The sequence below is a fragment of the Acartia tonsa genome, chromosome 11 (genome assembly GCF_053477335.1).
Source record: "Acartia tonsa isolate MP-2025a chromosome 11, ASM5347733v1, whole genome shotgun sequence".
NCBI classification, from domain to species: Eukaryota; Metazoa; Arthropoda; class Copepoda; order Calanoida; family Acartiidae; genus Acartia; species Acartia tonsa.
This window is the reverse complement of record NC_137270.1, coordinates 46,248,821-46,268,095: the sequence shown is the minus strand read 5'-3', so window position 1 is coordinate 46,268,095 and position 19,275 is coordinate 46,248,821. Positions and strand designations below refer to the sequence as shown.

The following is a 19,275-nucleotide window of genomic DNA, read 5'->3' as shown; positions in this document are numbered from 1 at the left end:
ACCAGTTAATCTTATCCAGCAGATATAAATCTGTTTGGAAGCCGTAATGGTAGGAGCTTTACCTGTCTGGAAGTTTATTTTTCTTGAGTATCCTGTGCAGTTCGTTAAGTGCCACCACCCACTTGGTCTTCTCGGACTCAGAGTCAGCCAACATTAAGCACTAGACAATCCAACCCCTTAGTTTTTATTCATTTATATGTCCCTTGGGACGTTACAGACGCAAAGGCAGAATTTTTATTATAGTTCATATTTACGAAAAAAGCGACCCGTAGGTACATATAATTTTTGACTATTTAGTTAAAAAAAAAACACACCAAAATTACTGGATACCATCCCCAAAAGTAGTTATAAACCTTCCATAAACCAATGAAAAGCTAAACAGTAAAGAAGAACCATATCGGTTCAACAGTAAGCTAGAAAATTTGCTATATACAAACATCCTGTTACTTTGGTTTTGAAGTAAATACAAGCCTACTGTGGACCAATGAGAAGCTAAGAAGAACCATATCAGTTCATCGGTTAGAAAGAAAATTTGCTATATACAAACACACACAAACATCCTGTTACTTTGGTTTTGAAGTAAATATAAGCCATCCGTGGACCAATGAGAAGATAAAAACGAAGAACCATATCGGTTAAACGGTTAGCAAGAAAATTTGCTATATACAATTAACACACACAAACATCCTGTTACTTTGGTTTTGAAGTAAGACCATTGAGAAGATAAGAAAGAAGAACCATATCGGTTAAACGATTAGCGAGAAAATTTGCTACATACAAACACACACAAACATCATACTTTTATATGGGGGATATTGCTAAAACTACGAAGGGGCTGTTTGTCCCTGATGGCGGATGCCGGGAGGGTCCATGAGACTTGTGGTGACCCTGAATATGCTGGGCACGTCCTTCTTGTTGGCGTGGATCACGTCCGACTCCCTCACACTAGACACCTCAAACTCGGGGTCTCGCATGTCCAATACCTGTAATATCATAGTAATAGTTTTTTTTATATCGCATCGTATTAAAGACAGCTTTCCTAGGATATTAAAATGTACAATTTTAAGATTCAAACCAGTTTTGTTATTCCCGAGGAGCCGAAATTTAATTTTTTTATTTTAGTATTCGTGGGGGACTGTCTATAATACGATGCTACACATGATTATTCAGCATAAATGCAGTACTTTTGAGCTCCTCAGTTGCGCTATGTGTCCCCTCTCCTCATTTTTAGGGGTCCCCTCCTTTTTATTGGGTTGCCCATCATTAGGGGGACAAAAGTGTTGGGTTTAACTTGGGTTGCGAAAACCCAACTAATGCATGTATGTAATATTCAGTGTAGCTAAAATCCTGTTCTTATTCACCGGATATTAATCGGTTTCGAAGCAATACATACATACTGGAAAATTGTTATAATTGGTGGATATTGTAATAGGGGAGTTTTTGTCGTCAATTCAGGTTTCTATTATAGACCTCAGATATTGGTCATCAATACGTTTCTCCATGTTTAGGCGAGGGTTTGGGATAGAGTCAAAAATAAAGGGAGTAAGGGGTATCAAATATATTAGCCAGTTAGGAGAAACATTGGAGTGCTGCAACATACCTGCGACACGTGTACAGCGGCCGCCGTGGCCTGAAGCTCGTACAGGAAAAGTTTAAAATCACAGACAACAACAAACTGGCGCTGCCACCCCTTCTTAACTCCGCCCGGCTTCGGCACCTTCACGTACCCCTCGTACGCGGTCCCGATGCCGCGGGTTGGGTCGATACCTGCAATAAAAACATAGAAATTTGGGGATGTATTGAAGATGGATATAAACTATTTGTGGATATTATGAAAGGGGAAAAATTGTCGTCAATTTAGGTTGCTTAAATGGACATCTTTTATTGGTCAGTTCGTTCATGCAGTAAGAGGGGATAGGATGGTTAAAATAAGTGGATTGTTATTTTAGCCAGTTTTAATCTCTTTATTAGAGTACATGATAATCTGGGGTAAGCTCCAAGTAATAATAAATCCATTGTATTGATTAATTTACTTTCTTAAAGGAAGCCTGCAAGAAATACCACGCTTTAACTGCTGAAAGACTGCCACAAGTAGACCAAATACCCCAAACTTTAAGCCTTCAGCTTCTATAACAAAAAAGTTCTAGGCATTTTAAAATGACATTTTATGTACAATGGAATTTTTGAAAGAATTGCAATGCTCATGTTGAAAACTTTAAAATTAAACAACGTGGCCTAGAAACAAAATTATAAGCTTATTTTTGTCATAAATTTAGGTTTCCAGTAACTAATTATATTTTTACTATAAAAATACCCATTTTTATAGTCAAAATCATTAAAAAAAATTAAGTTTTACTTGCGCTGTACCGAATGTACTGTAGCCAATCAGAAGGCTGAATCAGCTTAACAACCAATCACAGCTAAGCTTGTATTAGTTTACCCCTTTGTTTCCGCTATGATTTTCGTTTAAAAATGCAATTTAAATCGAATTTTTTTCATAGATTTTGACTATGAAATGTGGTGTTTTTATTGTAAAAATGTAATCAGTTACAGGCAATCTAAGTTTCTGACAAAGATAAGGTTATAATTTTATGTCTAGGCAACGTAATTTAATATTGTTTTTTCTTTTATGAGCATTGGAAATCTTTCAAAAATTCCATTGTGCATAAAATGCTATTTTGAAATGCCTAGAACTTTTTTGTTATTGAAGCTGAAGGCTTATAATTTGGGGTATTAGGTCTTCTTGTGGCAGTCTTTTAGCAGTTAAAGCGTGTTACTTCTTGCAGGCGTCCTTTAAGGATAATTTTCATGTAAACCAAATCTTTTTTATGCTTAATTTAGTAATAAAATATCATTTTAATTAAGGGGTACATTAATTTTGCATCCATTTGCTCATCCCTAGTATTTCCAATTTAATTCCACCTCCCTCAAAGCCTTCTAGTAGGCGAAAGGTTGACTGTAATTAACAGGATTTTATAAAAAAAAACTTACCCAAAGGTCGCTTGGTCTGATCCGGGGGTACGGGACACATGGCGGGGACCCGCTCTCGACACCGCACGTGGCACGCGAACCCGCACACCTCGCAGACGACGCCCTGCCGTGTGAGGCCGACCATCAGACTGGTGCAGTGGTTGCACTTGAGCGGCGAGGAGAAGGTGCGCACGATGAACTGGTGGGAGCGTGGCTTCAGAATGTTGGCCGAGGGCGTCAAACCGGCGCCTAAATTAGATAATCCTTACAATTAAAGTAAAAGTATGCATGTCTGTAGCGTAAGATCTCGCTAACCGCTGGTAACCTGGTAAATGGGAAATTCATCCTCCCAAGAGCATTTGTCTCTAGAAAAAAAATGAAGGGTCGACTTACCCCCCTTCCTCAAATGACCATAGAGGCCTTTAGGAAGCGTAGCCGCTAGCATTATCTGTACTAGAGAAGTTACTCTATAACAAGGTTATGTCCGTATATCCATCCGTCGAACATAATATCTTTGCAATACATTGATTTATTGACTATCTGCCATAATATTGAAATAACATTGAATAAAAAGGAAGTATACAACACGTAATTAGCGCAGCAATATTCATGATAAAAACATAACAAAATATTTTCAGTAGTAATATAAACACTCTAATAACATATTCAGTCAATGTTTAATAGATACTTACCAGAGCCGAGAGAAGTATTTTGAAGTGGGGCGGAGATGCGGGGATTACCACCGCCACCACCACCAGACATAGCCGCAGGACTCACGGCTGAGGTCAGCGGCGAGTGGGGGGAGTGCGCGTCCACCGAGTGGTCCGACATATTGCTGCGGCTGCTGGCGATGCTTGGGATCCGGTTGTCTTCCACGTCGCCCTCCTCTGATTCTGAAAAGATAAATAATTTCATTAATTAGATTTTAGATAGTTCTAACTTAAATTATAAATTTAAACAACAAATTATACCTACTATATTTGCAGATAAATAAATGATACAGGATAAATTTTGGATGAAAAATAATGGCCTTTATCATAAAAGAGACATACAAACCCCAAAGAAAATGCCTAAAAAAGGCCAATTCCCGCAAATTTCTTTGTAAAAGGATAGTTAAGTCAAAAATTTACTGTCCTTTCCTTAATTTCATATTGACAGACAAACATTAATCCTACCCTACTACTTTGGCAGATAGACAAACAATTACTGTATCTGTAATACGATGCTATACATGATTTTCCAGTATGACTAAGAACTGGTTCTAATCTTGCTGATATTAATCGATTTTGAAGCCATTAAAAATTGTTCTACCTCCCTAATTAAAATGTTACCTATGCAGAAAAGCTCACCTATTGAGTATCTCTGGTGCGGAGGGGGGAGTGATGGCTCCCTGCCCCCTGAGGGGGGTGCACTCGTCTCCCTGCCCCCCTGACCGCCAGGCGGCGCGCTGGTCTCCCTGCCAGGGGTGGTATGCCTTGACACACTCGACTCTCTCAGGAATTGATCAAGGAAAGACATTTGTGAAGATGGTCGCTCTCCCAACACTAAAATATTAAAGTTTGATTTAACCAAAGCTTTTGATTGTGTCTCAGCTAGCCTAATTTATTATAATAGAAAATTGTAAGCTTTTAAAGCAGGCTTAAAATAATATAATTATTAATAAAAGCATAATAATAAATTCTAAGATATATATTATAACATAACAGTCATAGAAGTCATAACACTATGAAATTATAAAAAAAAATTATATTAATGAAATCTAAAAACTACAAAACTGTCAGAAATATATTCAGAACAAAAATTAAACACATAAAAGTTAACAAACAAAGTGAAATATATATTAGTAAAGAATTCAAAGTCTTAGTTGAACAAATAACTATTTATTGATTGCCTTTCCACTAAGAACAGTATATTTAACCAAAGTATCAACTTATCCTTTTGGTGCTAATAAAACAATATTTTAGCAGGGATCTTAAGGGATAAGACAATGGACTTTAAAATGATGTACATACCCAATCCAAGATATATTGTAGATTATTATTATTGGGGGGAAAAAATTGCACCAATCAATCAATATTTAAGACTTTAGATACCAGTATGATTTACAGTCCAATGCTCCCTACCTCCCTGGGAAAGGAAATCAAGTAATAAAGAAGAATTATTTAATTTTGGAATATTCAGTAATTCAGAGAAGTATGAAAATAGTAAGAGCATACTAAATATTCAAATTCCTAACCTAAACATGCAGACAAAGAGAAAGAGAAGATAAAAGAGGAAAAGAACATTAAATCTAACATATTGAATTAAAACAATATCATAATTTTATTTAGAAATAATATTACAAAAATATTTTTTAATCTGGAGAGCTATACAATTGAGCTTGATCAAGCTCTGGGTTCAGAATAAAACAGGAAGGTGCTAAATTAATTTTTTAGGCGTTTTATAGATTTTCTAACTAAAGAAAATTATCAATAATCAAATTTAATCATGTTTCTAATAAACAAAAAGATGCAATTAAAAATCCCAAAAACTTCCCTCAAATTAATAACCTTATAGTAGCTAAAAATTAATATTGGTAATAAAAATGGAAGTAAAATTATCATCTTTGAAATTGGAGAATAAATTAATATTAAAGCAAAGAAAAGCAAAGTTGTAAGAACTAGAGAAACATGAAAAATCTAGATTATCTGGAACAGGGGACCTGTCAGAAAATTCGGTACTTTGAATCCAAAATTTCAATCACAAGATTTTCTTTTATTTCAGTCAAATTCATAAATATAATTAGCATGCCATTCTTCTATTATAAATAAAATTCATTAAAAAAATTGTAATAATCAACTGAAATAAAAAATCTATATTAAAAAGATTCAATTTTCCCCAAAATGCTGACAAACAACAAACTTTTTTCTTACCAGTCATACGCAGTGATCTTAAAGATCGATCCTTGACTGCATTAAAGAAAGAAAAATACAAAATTTGAACTTGAAATCATAATATATCACTTAAAACTTAAATGCTAAAATTGACTAGGTAACAGCTATCATTCAAACAAAGAAACTGATTTATTAGCTGGATATAATATAAATGTTTATGATTAATCAATGGAGGTGTGGCTCAAAGATCTTAAGATCACTGAGGGCCAGTAGGACAGCTGCCACGGCTGAGTGGTCAGTGCAGAGCTAATAGCTACTCCTAGTAATGCTGCACAGCAGACCACAACTAGGCGCACCAACAGACCAACTGAATAAAAATATATTCTTCAGAATGAACCAAGACTAAGAATTCTAGAGGGGTCATTAACATAACAGTGTTTTACATCCACAGTTTTAACAATTTTTGGGGGGATTTTTCAATAAAACATTTTAGGAGATCAATGCATAAAAAGTTATTAGAAAGAACAACAGGATTAATGTAAAGATCCCTTAAAAATCAGTGTTTTAAACATTTAGAAACATTGTAGAACATCTATAGCTTCATAGATCAGTTGAAATTTACACAAAATTAATGCTTTTTTCGACTTTTTAACATAACATTTGTCTAGGTGCAATTTTTCTTTACTTTTTAGTGTTAATAAAATCTATTTCAATAGGACTGAATGGGAATAAATAGCTTCCAAGAAGATTTCTAAATATTGGGTTCTAAAAAAGCTCTACATTAATCCTGTCATTTTTAATAAAAAAAGTAAAAAAATCCATCTAGATGTTAAATATAAAAGTTAAATCAACATCTATAAGAAAACTGGCAGAAACCCGAGATATACAGTTTAAGAACATTTTCACCTGAAATCTGGATGTAAAACACTGTCCTAGAGTACATGACTGTTTTTTATTTTTCGCTGGGTATATTAGATTTGTTAGTTTTTGTTGTGTGTTGTTTTTTTATATTTATTTAAAAATGTATATGGTAAAAAATTATTTAAAAGTCAGATCTAATTCCTAAAACCTTTTTGTTGTATTTTGATTTTAATTTTCCCCTTAACTTTAAACATAAAAATATAAATTACAAACAAGTAAAGCATAATTTTAACAATTGATGACAATCATATTTTAAAGTTAATAAGCATATAAAGGATAATTATTGGGATGGAAAAAAGGGATTCTGTTAGTTTTTTTTCTTCACACATAAACTCTGTATCAAGGCACTTTTTAGGGCTAGGCACTTTGAAAATATTTTTACTTTGCAAAATTTATATATAAAGCCAACATATATAAGATTTAGAGGTGTAAATCTAGATTGTCAATTTTGGATTTTTTTTATTTTGATAAAATTACAGCATTCATATTTATAATAAAAGTGTTAAGGCTGGTCTATTTAATTTTATATAGATCCTCAAGGGCACGGTTTTTGTACAATTAGTAGCATCCTTGACAAGGATACAACCTATAAAAGTCAAGGGGGGTGTCAGGGTAAAAAATACGATTTAGGTATTTATCATCTGTTTAATAATGTCATTCATGATTTTTTAGGATGTTCCAAAATGTACAAAAAACCGCATTTTATTGGATATCTACCTATATAAATGAGCATCCCTTTTTTTGACACAACCCAATGCTATGATTACTTCTTTCACCCCCAAATTTTTAATACAACCTTGCTTTTGGTTCTTTGATAAGTTGAGTTCAGAGGAAGAGAGTCCAATATGGATTATGGCTTATACCAATGGGCTAAATTGGTATTTTTCCTTTATTTAATAAAGCCAAAGGAAATTTGATTTTGAATTACTATGATTATCAAAAATTTAAAGAGACAATGAGTATTAGTTATAGAGTAGCTAAACTATTGATATGAAAAAATTCTCTAGAGCTAGAATACACCACTAACAAAAGCTAAGGTGTTGAAAACTGTACACAACAAAAATGATGATTGTATCATATCACACCATTTACCCGCATTTAGCCTTCTGTCTCTTCAACAGTAGTATTTGTTTCATTTTATTTCTCATCAACTTTGGTATCAGCATATCTTTTATCATTCTTTGGCTTCCTTTTTTTGATGATGCATCAAATTGTCAATAAATCACAGATAATAATTGTATCACTATAAATGTATTTAGAAAAATAGAGGTTATTTTGAAAATTATCTAAAAATATCTATAAAATTGTTTTATCTATTTTTTAAACAAGTTATTGCATTAAAAATAACTTTTTCATAAAACTTTTCGGGCGTCCATCAGCTGTTAGATTGTTGTTGCTGTTATTATTGTTGTTTAATTTATCCCCCATCATGACAGGAGTAAGCACTACTTCCCTATCTCTCCTTGCTTGCCTTCGCTCACTGGCAGCATTGCTCGATGAAGACGACATTTGATCCGAATCAGCTGATTTGGCGCCACCACCTGAAGAGTTTGGTTTGGCACTGCCACGATTAGCGCGCACAGGCGTGGGTGGGGTTTGAGCTTTCATGGCAGACTTTGGGCGGTTGGATTTGGAGGGTTTGGGTGGTGGTGCTGCAGATTTGGAGCCCTCCAACAGCTGTTGTTTTGTCACGCGCTTGGCCGGAACCGCATAGGCATCCTCCATTTCTAGACTGTGAGTTTTAACCAAAGACCTTCGGTTAGGCACCACCAGGCTGGTGTCACGTTTCTTTAGAATTGAACGGGGCTGGGGTGGCCCCAACGGTGCAAGCACATCTCCAGAAGGCTGAGTATTACCATTCTTCACATCTAAACTGCTGTTGCCAGTACGGGGACTTGGTTCCACAATTGCAGGCGGCTTCTTTTTGGCGGGGTAGCCCTTCTGGAGCTGATTGCCGCAAGCATCATAAATCTTGGACTGGCGGGACCGCCGGCCCCCTCCTCCAGCTCCAGCTGTACCTGGGTACCATATCATCATAGGATTACTTTATCTCTGCACCCTTTCAAAATTCCAACCCCTTTTTAGTAATATTTTTTCTATATTGATTAAATCAAAAACAAAACTGTATGAAAAGAAGACAGGAACTAAAATGAAAAAAGCAGAGAGGAAGATGAACAAATACTTTTGATTTTTTTTTACAGTTTTGAATTCAATTCAATTTTATGCAAAGTTAATTCTTACACAAAAAATATGTAAAAAAAAACTGGGGGCCAGACAAAGCATATTGCAAACAAGGTCTTTTTCTTGTTTTATGAATGCTTCTGCATAATTAAGCATATATTAAAACAAGGTTGCCACAGAAGAATAAAAAATAAAAACATTTCTGCCAAGATACAGAGCAAAAATAACCTCGAGCTACAAAAATCGGCCAAGTTAATAATTTTTTGCATGATGTGCCAAAATTTGGAATTCAAACTTGTTTGGATAATTTTTTAATATTGTTTATAGATAGATAGATAGATGACACTATCATAAATCTGTAAGCTTAGAAAAATAGTGTGTTTATAGTTTTTTTTTGAACACTATTATTAGAATAGAATAGAAGAACATGCAGAAATCTTTTCACATTGTTGTGTTGGGTCTTTGCAAACTAAAAATTAACACAAACCATTTTTTTCTTTGTATATCAATTAATTCCCAGTAACCTATCCCTGTATTGATAAGAGTGATAGGAGAGCGGAAGTCTGCAAGGAGGGAGGGGACATTAGGCTGTTTATTACACTAGCCCCCAAAGTTTTATAATTACGTTTTCTTAATCATTGGCTTAAAAACTTTGGGGACATTTATTGAATTTTGATTGGTTGGTTCATTAGAGTCCAAACGTTTCAACCACTAATTGTAATCTACAGCAGGGATAATTTTGTGTATCATTATAGGTTATGTATATCAATTTATAGGCAGTTCTCTTATCCCCTTATTCCCTGGATAGGAGAAGTTTACAAAGGTTCACTACTGACCAAAATGGTGTGAAATGCAGGGATCTTAAGGGATAAGACAATGGACAATAAATCAATATACAACCCCAATTATGATAAACATTACAACTGCTAAAAATTAAGATAATTGGTTGAAAAGTTTGATATATATAGTTTTAAGAAAAGTTAGTACTTACAGCCAACAAATAAGATTAAGTGTTTATAAAACTTTGGGTACCAGTGTAAATTACAGTCCAATGACCCCCTCCCTCCCTCCCTGGTAAATGCAACTTATTATTAAATTGATGAATTGTGATCTGACCCAATTGTTTGGGATTCACTTCGCGGGTACAAACTTACATTGATTGCAAATCACAGGAAATTTGGGAATATGAAAATGAAAAATAAATTGTTTTTTTTTAAATGTGAATGAACTCAGGGAGGGAGAGGACAATTGACTGTGAATCCCTTCTTTCGTTGGCTTTGTGGACTTTCTTGAAATCTTTGATTGTCAAAATTGGGGTTGGACATCAACTTATCATCCATTGTCTTATCCCTTAAAATCCGTGACCTTTTGCTTGGAAAAATCCGTGACTATAACTCCCTAAAAGAAAAAAGAGGGGGGAAAGTTTTGATACATTTGCGTAAACAGTGAATAAAGGCTTTATCTTTGGACTGAGGGGATAGGTTATAAAAGATAAAATCATTCTTAAATGATAAATTTTCCTTAGTTTTTAAGATTTTTTGAATAGGCCTCCAGGCTCAGGAGCTGCAGGCCTCCAGGTGGTCTCTGGACAGGTAAAAATAAGAATCAAATATTTTTTTAAGTGATAGAGGTCAACTTATTACAAAAAATATGCATATTTTTTTCTTCAAATATGTAAATAACATTTAAAAAGATGCATATTTTGTTTTACAAGTTGACCTCAAAATCTTTTTAAAAAAATTTATTTTTATTTTTACCTGTCCAGTGACCAATTGGAGGCCTTCAGCTCCTAAACCTGGAGGCATATCCAAAAAATCTTAAAACTTGGGAAAATTTATCATATAAGAATGATTTTATCTTTAATAACCTATCCTCTCAGTCCAAAGATAAAGCCTATATTCACTGTTTACGCAAATGTGTCAAAACTTCCCTCCCTCTTTTTTTTAGGGGGTTTATTCCCTCACCAACCAAATTTTTTCATCTTATTTTTTAAAACTAAAACTGACCCATCTCCCTTATAGCCTCTAGGGGCGTAATTAATGAAATATTTAGGAGTACAAAGTAAGACAAAAAGGTAATGGATTTCTTCATACAAACTTAAAAACATATGGACATGCTCATATTAATTAACAAGTAGAGCTGCTAAAAAAAAAATTATCTTAGAACACACAACTACTAAATAAAAAAATTCGGAGTCAAATCGATAGATAGATAGATCAACATAGAGACAGACATATATACATGGTCTATATGGTTTCAAACTTTAGTGCATCGACAGCAAGAAAAAAAGGATATCCTTTTAATCAAAATCTTCTTTAGTCAACAAAAAATTGAAATTAGGACATTGTTATGTCAATGAATGTAGAATATACGTGGATTTTATGACAGGGGAAAAATTGTCGTTAATTTAGCTTGCTAATGTCTATGGCACTCGTTTGTTGGTCAGATCATTTGTCAAGTAAGAGTACATGAAAATCTGGTGCAACATCCAAGTAAGAATATATACATTGGATATTGTTATGTTATATCTAGGTTAGGTTTAAACCTCTGAAACTCTTTATTTTAACCCCCCTCAAAACAAAAAAGCTTGCACATCCCTGTGCCTTTTCTTTAAACCTGGAAACAATGAGATGTTTTAGGGATCTTTTTGAACATCTTTTCCTATGCATTTATCCCAAATGTGCAATAGACAGCAAAATTGAGAAGCTGAGTAATGAGAAATAAACTTTTTCATACAACTTCTTGTCGAGGCTTAACAGGGATTTTAAGGGATAAGCCAATGGAAGATAAAATGATACACATCCCAAATGATGACGAACAAAATTACCCCTTCTATGGATGGAAATCTTAAGTTGAAAAGTTTGGAGACTACTGGGGTAAACCAATTGATAAATTTTTTAAGTCACTTAATAAGAGAATGTGCTTTTAAAACTTTAGGTACCAGTGTAATCTACAGTCCTTGTCCCCTCCCTCTCTGAGTCTAAGATATTGTAACTTTTGTCGATTGGACATTTAGCTTTTCGACCAAATACACAATGGATTTTAATTGATGGGGTATGTAGATCATTATTTTAGCCCTCTACAAGTTTCACTTCATTAGAATACATGATAATCTGGTGCAATATCCAAGTAATAATATAACGATTTTTAGTTTGCAAAGACCCAACTAACAAGCTATAGATACATGGTAAATTGCTTAAAGAATAGTTTTTCATTGAAGAAATATCACAATACTTTTATACAGGGACGTCTAAGTGGGTTTTTAATAAAGGTAAAATGTGGGGTTTTAAAGGTTTGAATGGGGTAATGTAAAGTGTATTATGAATTTATTTGGGGGGTAAAGTGAGGGTTCATAATTTGAGGATGTAAACACTAGGGTGGGTTCATATCGGAATTAGACAAAGCGGGGATATGCAACAGATAAAATTAACCTTAAAAACATTTCTGACCGAAAAAGAATTTTAAAAAATTGAGTTTTAGAACACGACCACTTAAAAACATAATTCATTACTTATTAGTATGCAAAGACGACATTCAAAATTTTTTTTGAATCAGAACTATGGCTTCATGATGCTCCCTGGAAAGGCCTTGAGAAGCTGAATCAGGAACTTTTGTCCGTTTCAAAATATCTCGTTCCTAGCCTTAGAAATCACTAAAAAAAAACAAAAATTTTTAAGGTTTATTGAGAATTGTCCAATTTGTAGAGGTTTTTTAGATTTTCTCAGGCTAGGAACGAGATTTTTTGAAACGGACAAAAGTTCCTGACTCAGCTCCTCAAGGCATTTCCAGGGAGCACCATGAAGCCATAGTTCTATTTCAATAAATTTTTGACTCCCATTTACAAATAGCTATACAATTGAATGTCTGGTCGTCAGCGGTTTTAAGACTTAGGATAAATTTTAAATCATCCAGAGGTGTATTATATCTATATAAATTGAGTGCAGATACCCGCTTTGGCCTCAGAAAAAAAATGTCCAAAATCGACCCACCCTAGTAAACACCCCTTTATCCCCACCCTTGGACGTCTATGCTTTTTACATTCAACAGTTTTATTTCCCTTTTGTTTTACTTTTCAATTGAAATTTAATAATTGTTATTTATCGCATAGCATTATAGACAGCTTTCTGCTGATACTAAAATTAAATACGAAGCCCCGGCCAAACAAACCTAGTATTAATTTTCAGATTTTTATTTTAATATTCATGGAAAATTGTCTGTAATACAATGCTATGCATGATTTTTCAGTAAGTCTAATTGAAGTTCTAATTGAAAAATATCGAAAAGTTACATTTTAGTAAAACATAAGGGCAATAATTCATAATATAACTTTAATTAATAAGAGAATATGTTTAAATCATGAAAAAAATATTCTAAAATGCTTATATTATGATTTAAATATATTCAAATACTATAACAATACAGATAGTAGTACGAAGAGGTAAAAAATGTTAAAGAGATCAATACTTGAGTTCACTAATTGATTTTTTTGGTATGAGCGTAGTTACTCGTAAATGAATAGGGAGGGAAGGTTCAATGCTATTTTATTTACAAGCTACAAAAGCACAATTCTTGGGAAAGATTAAGATAATAGGCGTTACACCCCCCCCCCCTCATATCCTTAAATAGATTAAAAATAAGGGAAGTAATTTTTTAATTGTTTGTTTATCACTTCAGGCCAGATTGGATTAGGTACTTAAGGATCTCGGAGATGTAGGCCACGCAGGGTTAGGACTTCCCCTAAGGATAGGCTTAGCAAAAAAATGATCCACCTATTTTTAATTTACATAAAAGAAAAAAGGAGGAGGGGGGGGGAGGGTGCTTGAAACTATGCTTTGATTAGCTTGTAATTTTTTTAAAAATGACGGGCTTTAACTTAATAAGAGTACCACTTGAAGTTAACCTTTAAACTAACTTATTTGATCAAAAAGCTTTATTTCTATTAGACATAATAATCAATGAAGAAGTAGTGAAAAATATTGATCTCTGTATAATTAATAAAATAAAAAAGGTACTTACATCCATCCCCAACCTCGATACGTCCTTGTAGCTCCTTGATTTGAGAATCTTTTCTCAACATCTCGCGAGAGTAAGAGTCCACACGCGATTTAAACTCTTTCATGTCCCTATAATAAAAATAATTCAATACCTGAAATAAATAGCAGAGAGAGAGAGAGGGAACAATGGACTGTTTATTACACTAGTCCCAAAAGTCCTTTAATAACATTTTCTCATTCGTTGAATTAACAACTTTGGGGACTTCAATGGATTTTGATTGCTTGGTTAATTAAGTTGAGTGTTCAAACGTTATAACCACTTATTTTAATATACAGAAGGGTTAATTTTGTGTATCAGCATTGGGGACGTACATCAATTTATCGGTAATTGTCTTATCCCTTTAGATCACTGAATAAATTGGAACAATTAGAATACTATGCCTATAAATAAAAAGGAAGAGAACTATTCAGTGATCCCGGTTACTACATTAACAAGATACATTATCTTTAAACGCTAAAAAAATAAATAAAGCTTTTTTTCATGCATTAAGAAGTTTATTATGGATCGAATATCTTACTTTCAATCTTAGGTATTTCATCCAATCTAATCCTTTTAAACTATCTGATTTAAATAAATATTTTTTCTATCTATTGTTCTCTCTTTTTTTTAACTATCTTCATATCATTTTATATTTCTTATAGGCTCAAATTTTGTCCGTCTATCAATATGTATATCTAGCTACCTGTCAAGATTATCTATCTATTTATCTGTCTGTCTATCTATCTATCTGTACTTACTTTCTAGCAGCCTCTAGTTCACTGCGGACCTTACTGAGCTCCTGTGCTATCTCCTGCTTGGCTGAAATACAAAAAAAAACATTAGTTTTCATTGATTGATTGATTGAACCTAAGTCCCTACAAATTATGTTGAAAAACCTTGATTAATTTCTGTTTTGTAAGCCTTTATTACACTAGTCCCCAAAGTTTTATAATAATGTTTTCTTATTCGATGGCTTAACAACTTTGGAGACTTTTATTGAATTTTGAATGGTTTATTCATTAAGTTAAAAGTCAAAACGTTTCAACCACCAATTTTATTCTACAGGAGGTGTAATTTTGTGTTTCATTATTGGGGACGTACATCAATTATCAGCCATTGTCTTATCCCTTTAAATCCCAGATACATTATCAAGGATATTTAAATGTTAGACGTACGGAAAAATTCTAATAGTAGAGTAGCTGCGCTACTACTGTAGTGCGACCAAGAAGGAAGGGAAATTAAACTGAAAATTATACTGGTACCAAAAGTTTTATCAACACGTTATTTTATTCGTTAGCTCAAATTTTTAAACAAATCTTGATTGGTTGGTTTGAACTAGCAGTATTCAAACTTTTCAACCATTAATTTTCCACTTACCTTGAATCTCACTCTGGAGGTTTGACTGGAGGTTGAGCAACTCCATTTTCTCCAGTTTCTGGCTGCGACGGTTCTTCCAGGATTTGTCCGTTGTGGCAGTCTGTAATACATTAGTTATTATCTTTAATAAGAAAAAGTAAGAAATTTTTTGGATTATTTCTCTTGGGGGGGTGATAGTACCCTCTACTAAATAGTCAAAAACCTAAGAGAAGCCACATTGTATTGGAAAACCGTAAAGGTTCAGTGATTCGCTGTATTGTAAAAAGGTTCAAAAATTATTATATATGTCTCATTGCATTGATAGAAAAAAGGTACCGAAATTTATGTCCAGTGTCAATCCATCTTTTTATCCACCCATCTATCTATCTATCTATCTATCTTTATACCTGGTTGTTAATCATGGAACCCTTGACAACATCCATCTCCTCAGTGAGCTTGGATGCCAGGGCCTCCAGGTATCCTCTGGCGTCCTTTTCGTCGTTGACCCACTGGATAATCTCGGCTATCTGCTGCTCCCACTGGGCCACAATCTCCTTCTTACCCTGATAATTGTAAATACCATGAATTTTTGGTAAAAATATGATTTATTCTTAAAATTATTTCTTTTGCAGGTATATAATCCCCTCCTCATAGAACATCTAAATTATTTCCTAATACGTTTAGCATTTTTTTTAAAATCCAATAATAAGTGCCAAGACATATAAAATTTCATATTGACATACACACATACATTTTAATACTTTTGAAAAGGCTTAAAAACCCAGTAGCTTTAACAATATCGCAAATGGAAAATAAGACAAACTAAAGTTAAAAAGGGAAAAATTTATTTATTATCAATTTGCAGTCTATTGTCTTATACCTTAATATCCCTGCTTCTAATATCTCTACCTGTACTCCTCCTCCAGGTTCCGTCTGTCTGTTTGTCTGTCTATATATTCAACTGTATGCCCCTCTGTCTAGCTAACTGTCTGTAAGTCCGTCTGTCCGTCAGTCTGTCTACATACCTGTAGGTCGCTGTACTTCTCCTCCAGGTTCCTTCTGTTTGTTTGTATCTATCCAACTGTATACCCCTCTGTCTATCCATCCAACTGTCTGAATGTCCGTTTGTCAGTCTGTCCATGTCTTTATACCTGTAGGTCGCTGTACTCTTCCTCTAGGTTCCTTCTGGTTGTTTGTATCTATTCAACTGTATACCCCTCTGTCTATCTATCTAACTGTCTGTCCGTCAGTCTGTCTATGTCTACATACCTGTAGGTAGCTGTACTCTTCCTCGAGGTTCCTCTTGTTTGTCTGTCTGTCTATATATTCAACTGTATGCCCCTCAGTCTATCTAAATGTCTGCAAGTCTGTCTGTCCGTCCATGTCTATATACCTGTAGGTCGCTGTACTCCTCCTCCAGGTTCCGTCTGTCTGACTGGAGCCTTGTTGATATCTCGACGCTCCGCTCCAGCTCCGAGGACAGTTTCTTGTTCTCCTCCATGAGCAGAGACTTCTCCTTGTCGTGGAGGCTCCGCAGCTCAGATATCACATCCTCGTTCTCCTACAACAAGAATAATTATGTACATTCGTTTAAATGATTTTAATATTACTTGAATGTTACGCCAGATTTTTATGTTCTCTGACAAAGAGAAGCCCGCAGCGGGCTAAAATATTTATAACCCTTCCATTCATCCCCTTTTCCCCATACCTTTCTCCTCTTCTACTGGATGAACAAACTGTCAATTTGGTTGGTTCAATAATTAGGATATCTATAATACAAAGTAGAACGATGTCTGTCTGTTTGTTTGTTTGTTTGTCTGTCTGTCTGTTTGTTTGTTTGTAGCGAAGGATCTCGCTAACCACTGAACCGATCGGGTTCTCCTTAACAGGGTAGATTCTCATATGTCTCTGGAAGGTTTATAACTATTTTGGGGGAGGGTACCACCACCCTCCCTAGAGAAATTAAATTTTTTTTAAATTTCTCAATTTTAGAAAGAGAGTTCAACGAAAAACAAACATCAAACGTAATTTTTTTTTACTTTTTCTTTTAAAATCTAAAATAAGAAATTGAATTACTAAATTCGACTCTCTCCTCCTCAAGTGCCCCTAGAGGCCTCTAGGGGCGTAGCCGCTAGTTTCTTATAATGTAGGTCCGTCTCTAACTCCTATTTTTTTTATATTTTACCTGAAGGTTATCCTTCTTGGCGCGTTCTAGCCGCTCCTTGGCGGCCGCCAGCTCTTTCTCCATCCTGACACGCTCCGCTTCCGCCTCATCCAGCCGCTGTTGTACGGCCAACGCGTCCGCGGACGCGCGTTGTTGCGCGGCCAACAGTGCTTCAGTGTGCTCGAGCTCCAGTTTCTCCAGTTGGCTGCGCAGCGCCTGCAGTTCTTCGCTGTTTTCGCCGCTGCCGCCGCTGGCAGAGCCTTGGTCCACGGCGTCAGTTGAGGCGCGGCCAAGAAGTTGTGCCTCAGCCTTTTCGCGGAGCTTGCGCTCGCGCGCAGTTTCTGCAAAGGCTTCTTCAGCTTTAACCTTAAACAACACGAATTTATTCTATAAACAATAAACATATATTGTATTAATCCATTTACAATCATATAACGTCTTATGTTCTATCTATCAACTTATTTATCTATATATTCAACTGTCTGTCTATCTATTTATCTTACCTCCAGCTCTTTTCTCAATTTCTCGGCTTTTATAATATCTTGTCTCAGTGTATCAATCTATCTATCTGTTTGTCTATCTATTCAACTGTATTACAACTGTCTGTTTGTCTGTCAGTATGTCTATCTATCTATGTTACCTCTAGCTCTCTTCTTAATTTCTCGGCTTTCCTAATATCTTGTCTCAGAGTATCAATCTTATGAAGACTATTTTCCAACTCTTCCTCTTTATCTCTAACTTGGCGGGTTAATTTCTGCTTCTGCTGCCGGAACTCTGACAATCTAAATAATGGATTTATTATTACTTGGATGTTGCACCAGATTTTCTAGTTTATTTGATAAAGTGATGCTAACAGTGCAGCTGGCTGAAATAATGATACTACCCATCTACTCCCTCCCCTCCAACTGGATGAACGAAATGACCAATAAATGAGTTTCATTTAGTAAGCTAAATAGACAAAAAAATTCTCCCTGTCATAATATCCACGTATATTTTACTTCCATTAATGCAATGGGACCACTGCACTAATATTAAAAAAATACACTAATTTCGTAAAGCGCAGCTATTCTAAAATAACTTACTTGTCTGTAACTTCAGTGTACTCTGACATAGCAAGCTTCCGCTGGTCTAATGCGTCCTTTAGCTCCTTGCTCTGCAGGAATTAAGATACTCAATTATTACAGAATCTTCAGGAATAATACAATGGACAATAAATTAATATTCATTACCAAAGATAATAAACAAAATTATCCCTCCTATAGACTATAATTATTGGTAGACATGTTTGGACACACTACCAGTTTTTAACCTATTTCAAAATTCAGTATAAGTACCAAAGTTTATGAGCCAACGAATAAAATAAGTGTTTGGGCCTAATAGATAATTAGGTATCTTTTCCTGTAGCTTCATTTTTTCTTGCGCTTCGCACAGGTCACGTGAGAGGTCGTCTTTTTCCAGCTTTGAGGATTGTAATCTTCGCTCCAAGTCTTTTACTTCCCTGAAAAGTAGAGATTTTGTTTAGGGAAACCATAATAAGACCTTTTAATGTATCTGTTCTCTAGAGGTTATCCAGGTTCAGGTATACGATACTAATACCTTGTGGTGTACCTGTCCACTATAACTTATCCAGGTTCAGGTACACCATAATAAGACCTTTTGATGTACCTGTTCTCTAAAGGTTATCCAGGTACAGGTACACCATAGTAAGACCTTGTGGTGTACCTGTCCTCTATAGATTATCCAGGTTCGGGTAAACCATAACAAGACCTTGTCCTG

General features: G+C 34.8%; 1 protein-coding gene across 9 annotated transcripts in view; it reads right to left on the bottom strand.

Annotated features, from left to right (window-relative positions):
- The window catches only part of gek (serine/threonine-protein kinase gek), a 161,247-nt gene that overhangs the window by 17,638 nt on the left and 124,334 nt on the right, over nt 1–19,275 (bottom strand). For 6 of the 9 annotated variants that reach the window (XR_013884271.1, XR_013884275.1, XR_013884276.1 and 3 more), the window contains 16 exons: nt 18,901–18,997; nt 18,582–18,655; nt 18,140–18,281; nt 17,521–17,865; nt 16,729–16,896; nt 15,743–15,898; nt 15,357–15,456; nt 14,738–14,798; nt 13,962–14,068; nt 5,883–5,918; nt 4,302–4,514; nt 3,663–3,863; nt 2,992–3,219; nt 1,601–1,767; nt 848–983; nt 63–162 (listed from right to left, as the gene is read on the bottom strand). Coding sequence is in view for 3 of the 9 variants with exons in the window: in XM_080177721.1 (XP_080033847.1) it covers nt 63–162; nt 848–983; nt 1,601–1,767; nt 2,992–3,219; nt 3,663–3,863; nt 4,302–4,514; nt 5,883–5,918; nt 13,962–14,068; nt 14,738–14,798; nt 15,357–15,456; nt 15,743–15,898; nt 16,729–16,896; nt 17,521–17,865; nt 18,140–18,281; nt 18,582–18,655; nt 18,901–18,997 (2,331 nt within the window). In the remaining 6 variants the exon portion in view is untranslated. The remainder of the gene's footprint in view (nt 1–62; nt 163–847; nt 984–1,600; nt 1,768–2,991; nt 3,220–3,662; nt 3,864–4,301; nt 4,515–5,882; nt 5,919–13,961; nt 14,069–14,737; nt 14,799–15,356; nt 15,457–15,742; nt 15,899–16,728; nt 16,897–17,520; nt 17,866–18,139; nt 18,282–18,581; nt 18,656–18,900; nt 18,998–19,275) is intronic. The other 3 variants (XR_013884272.1, XR_013884273.1, XR_013884274.1) reach the window with 3 other exon arrangements.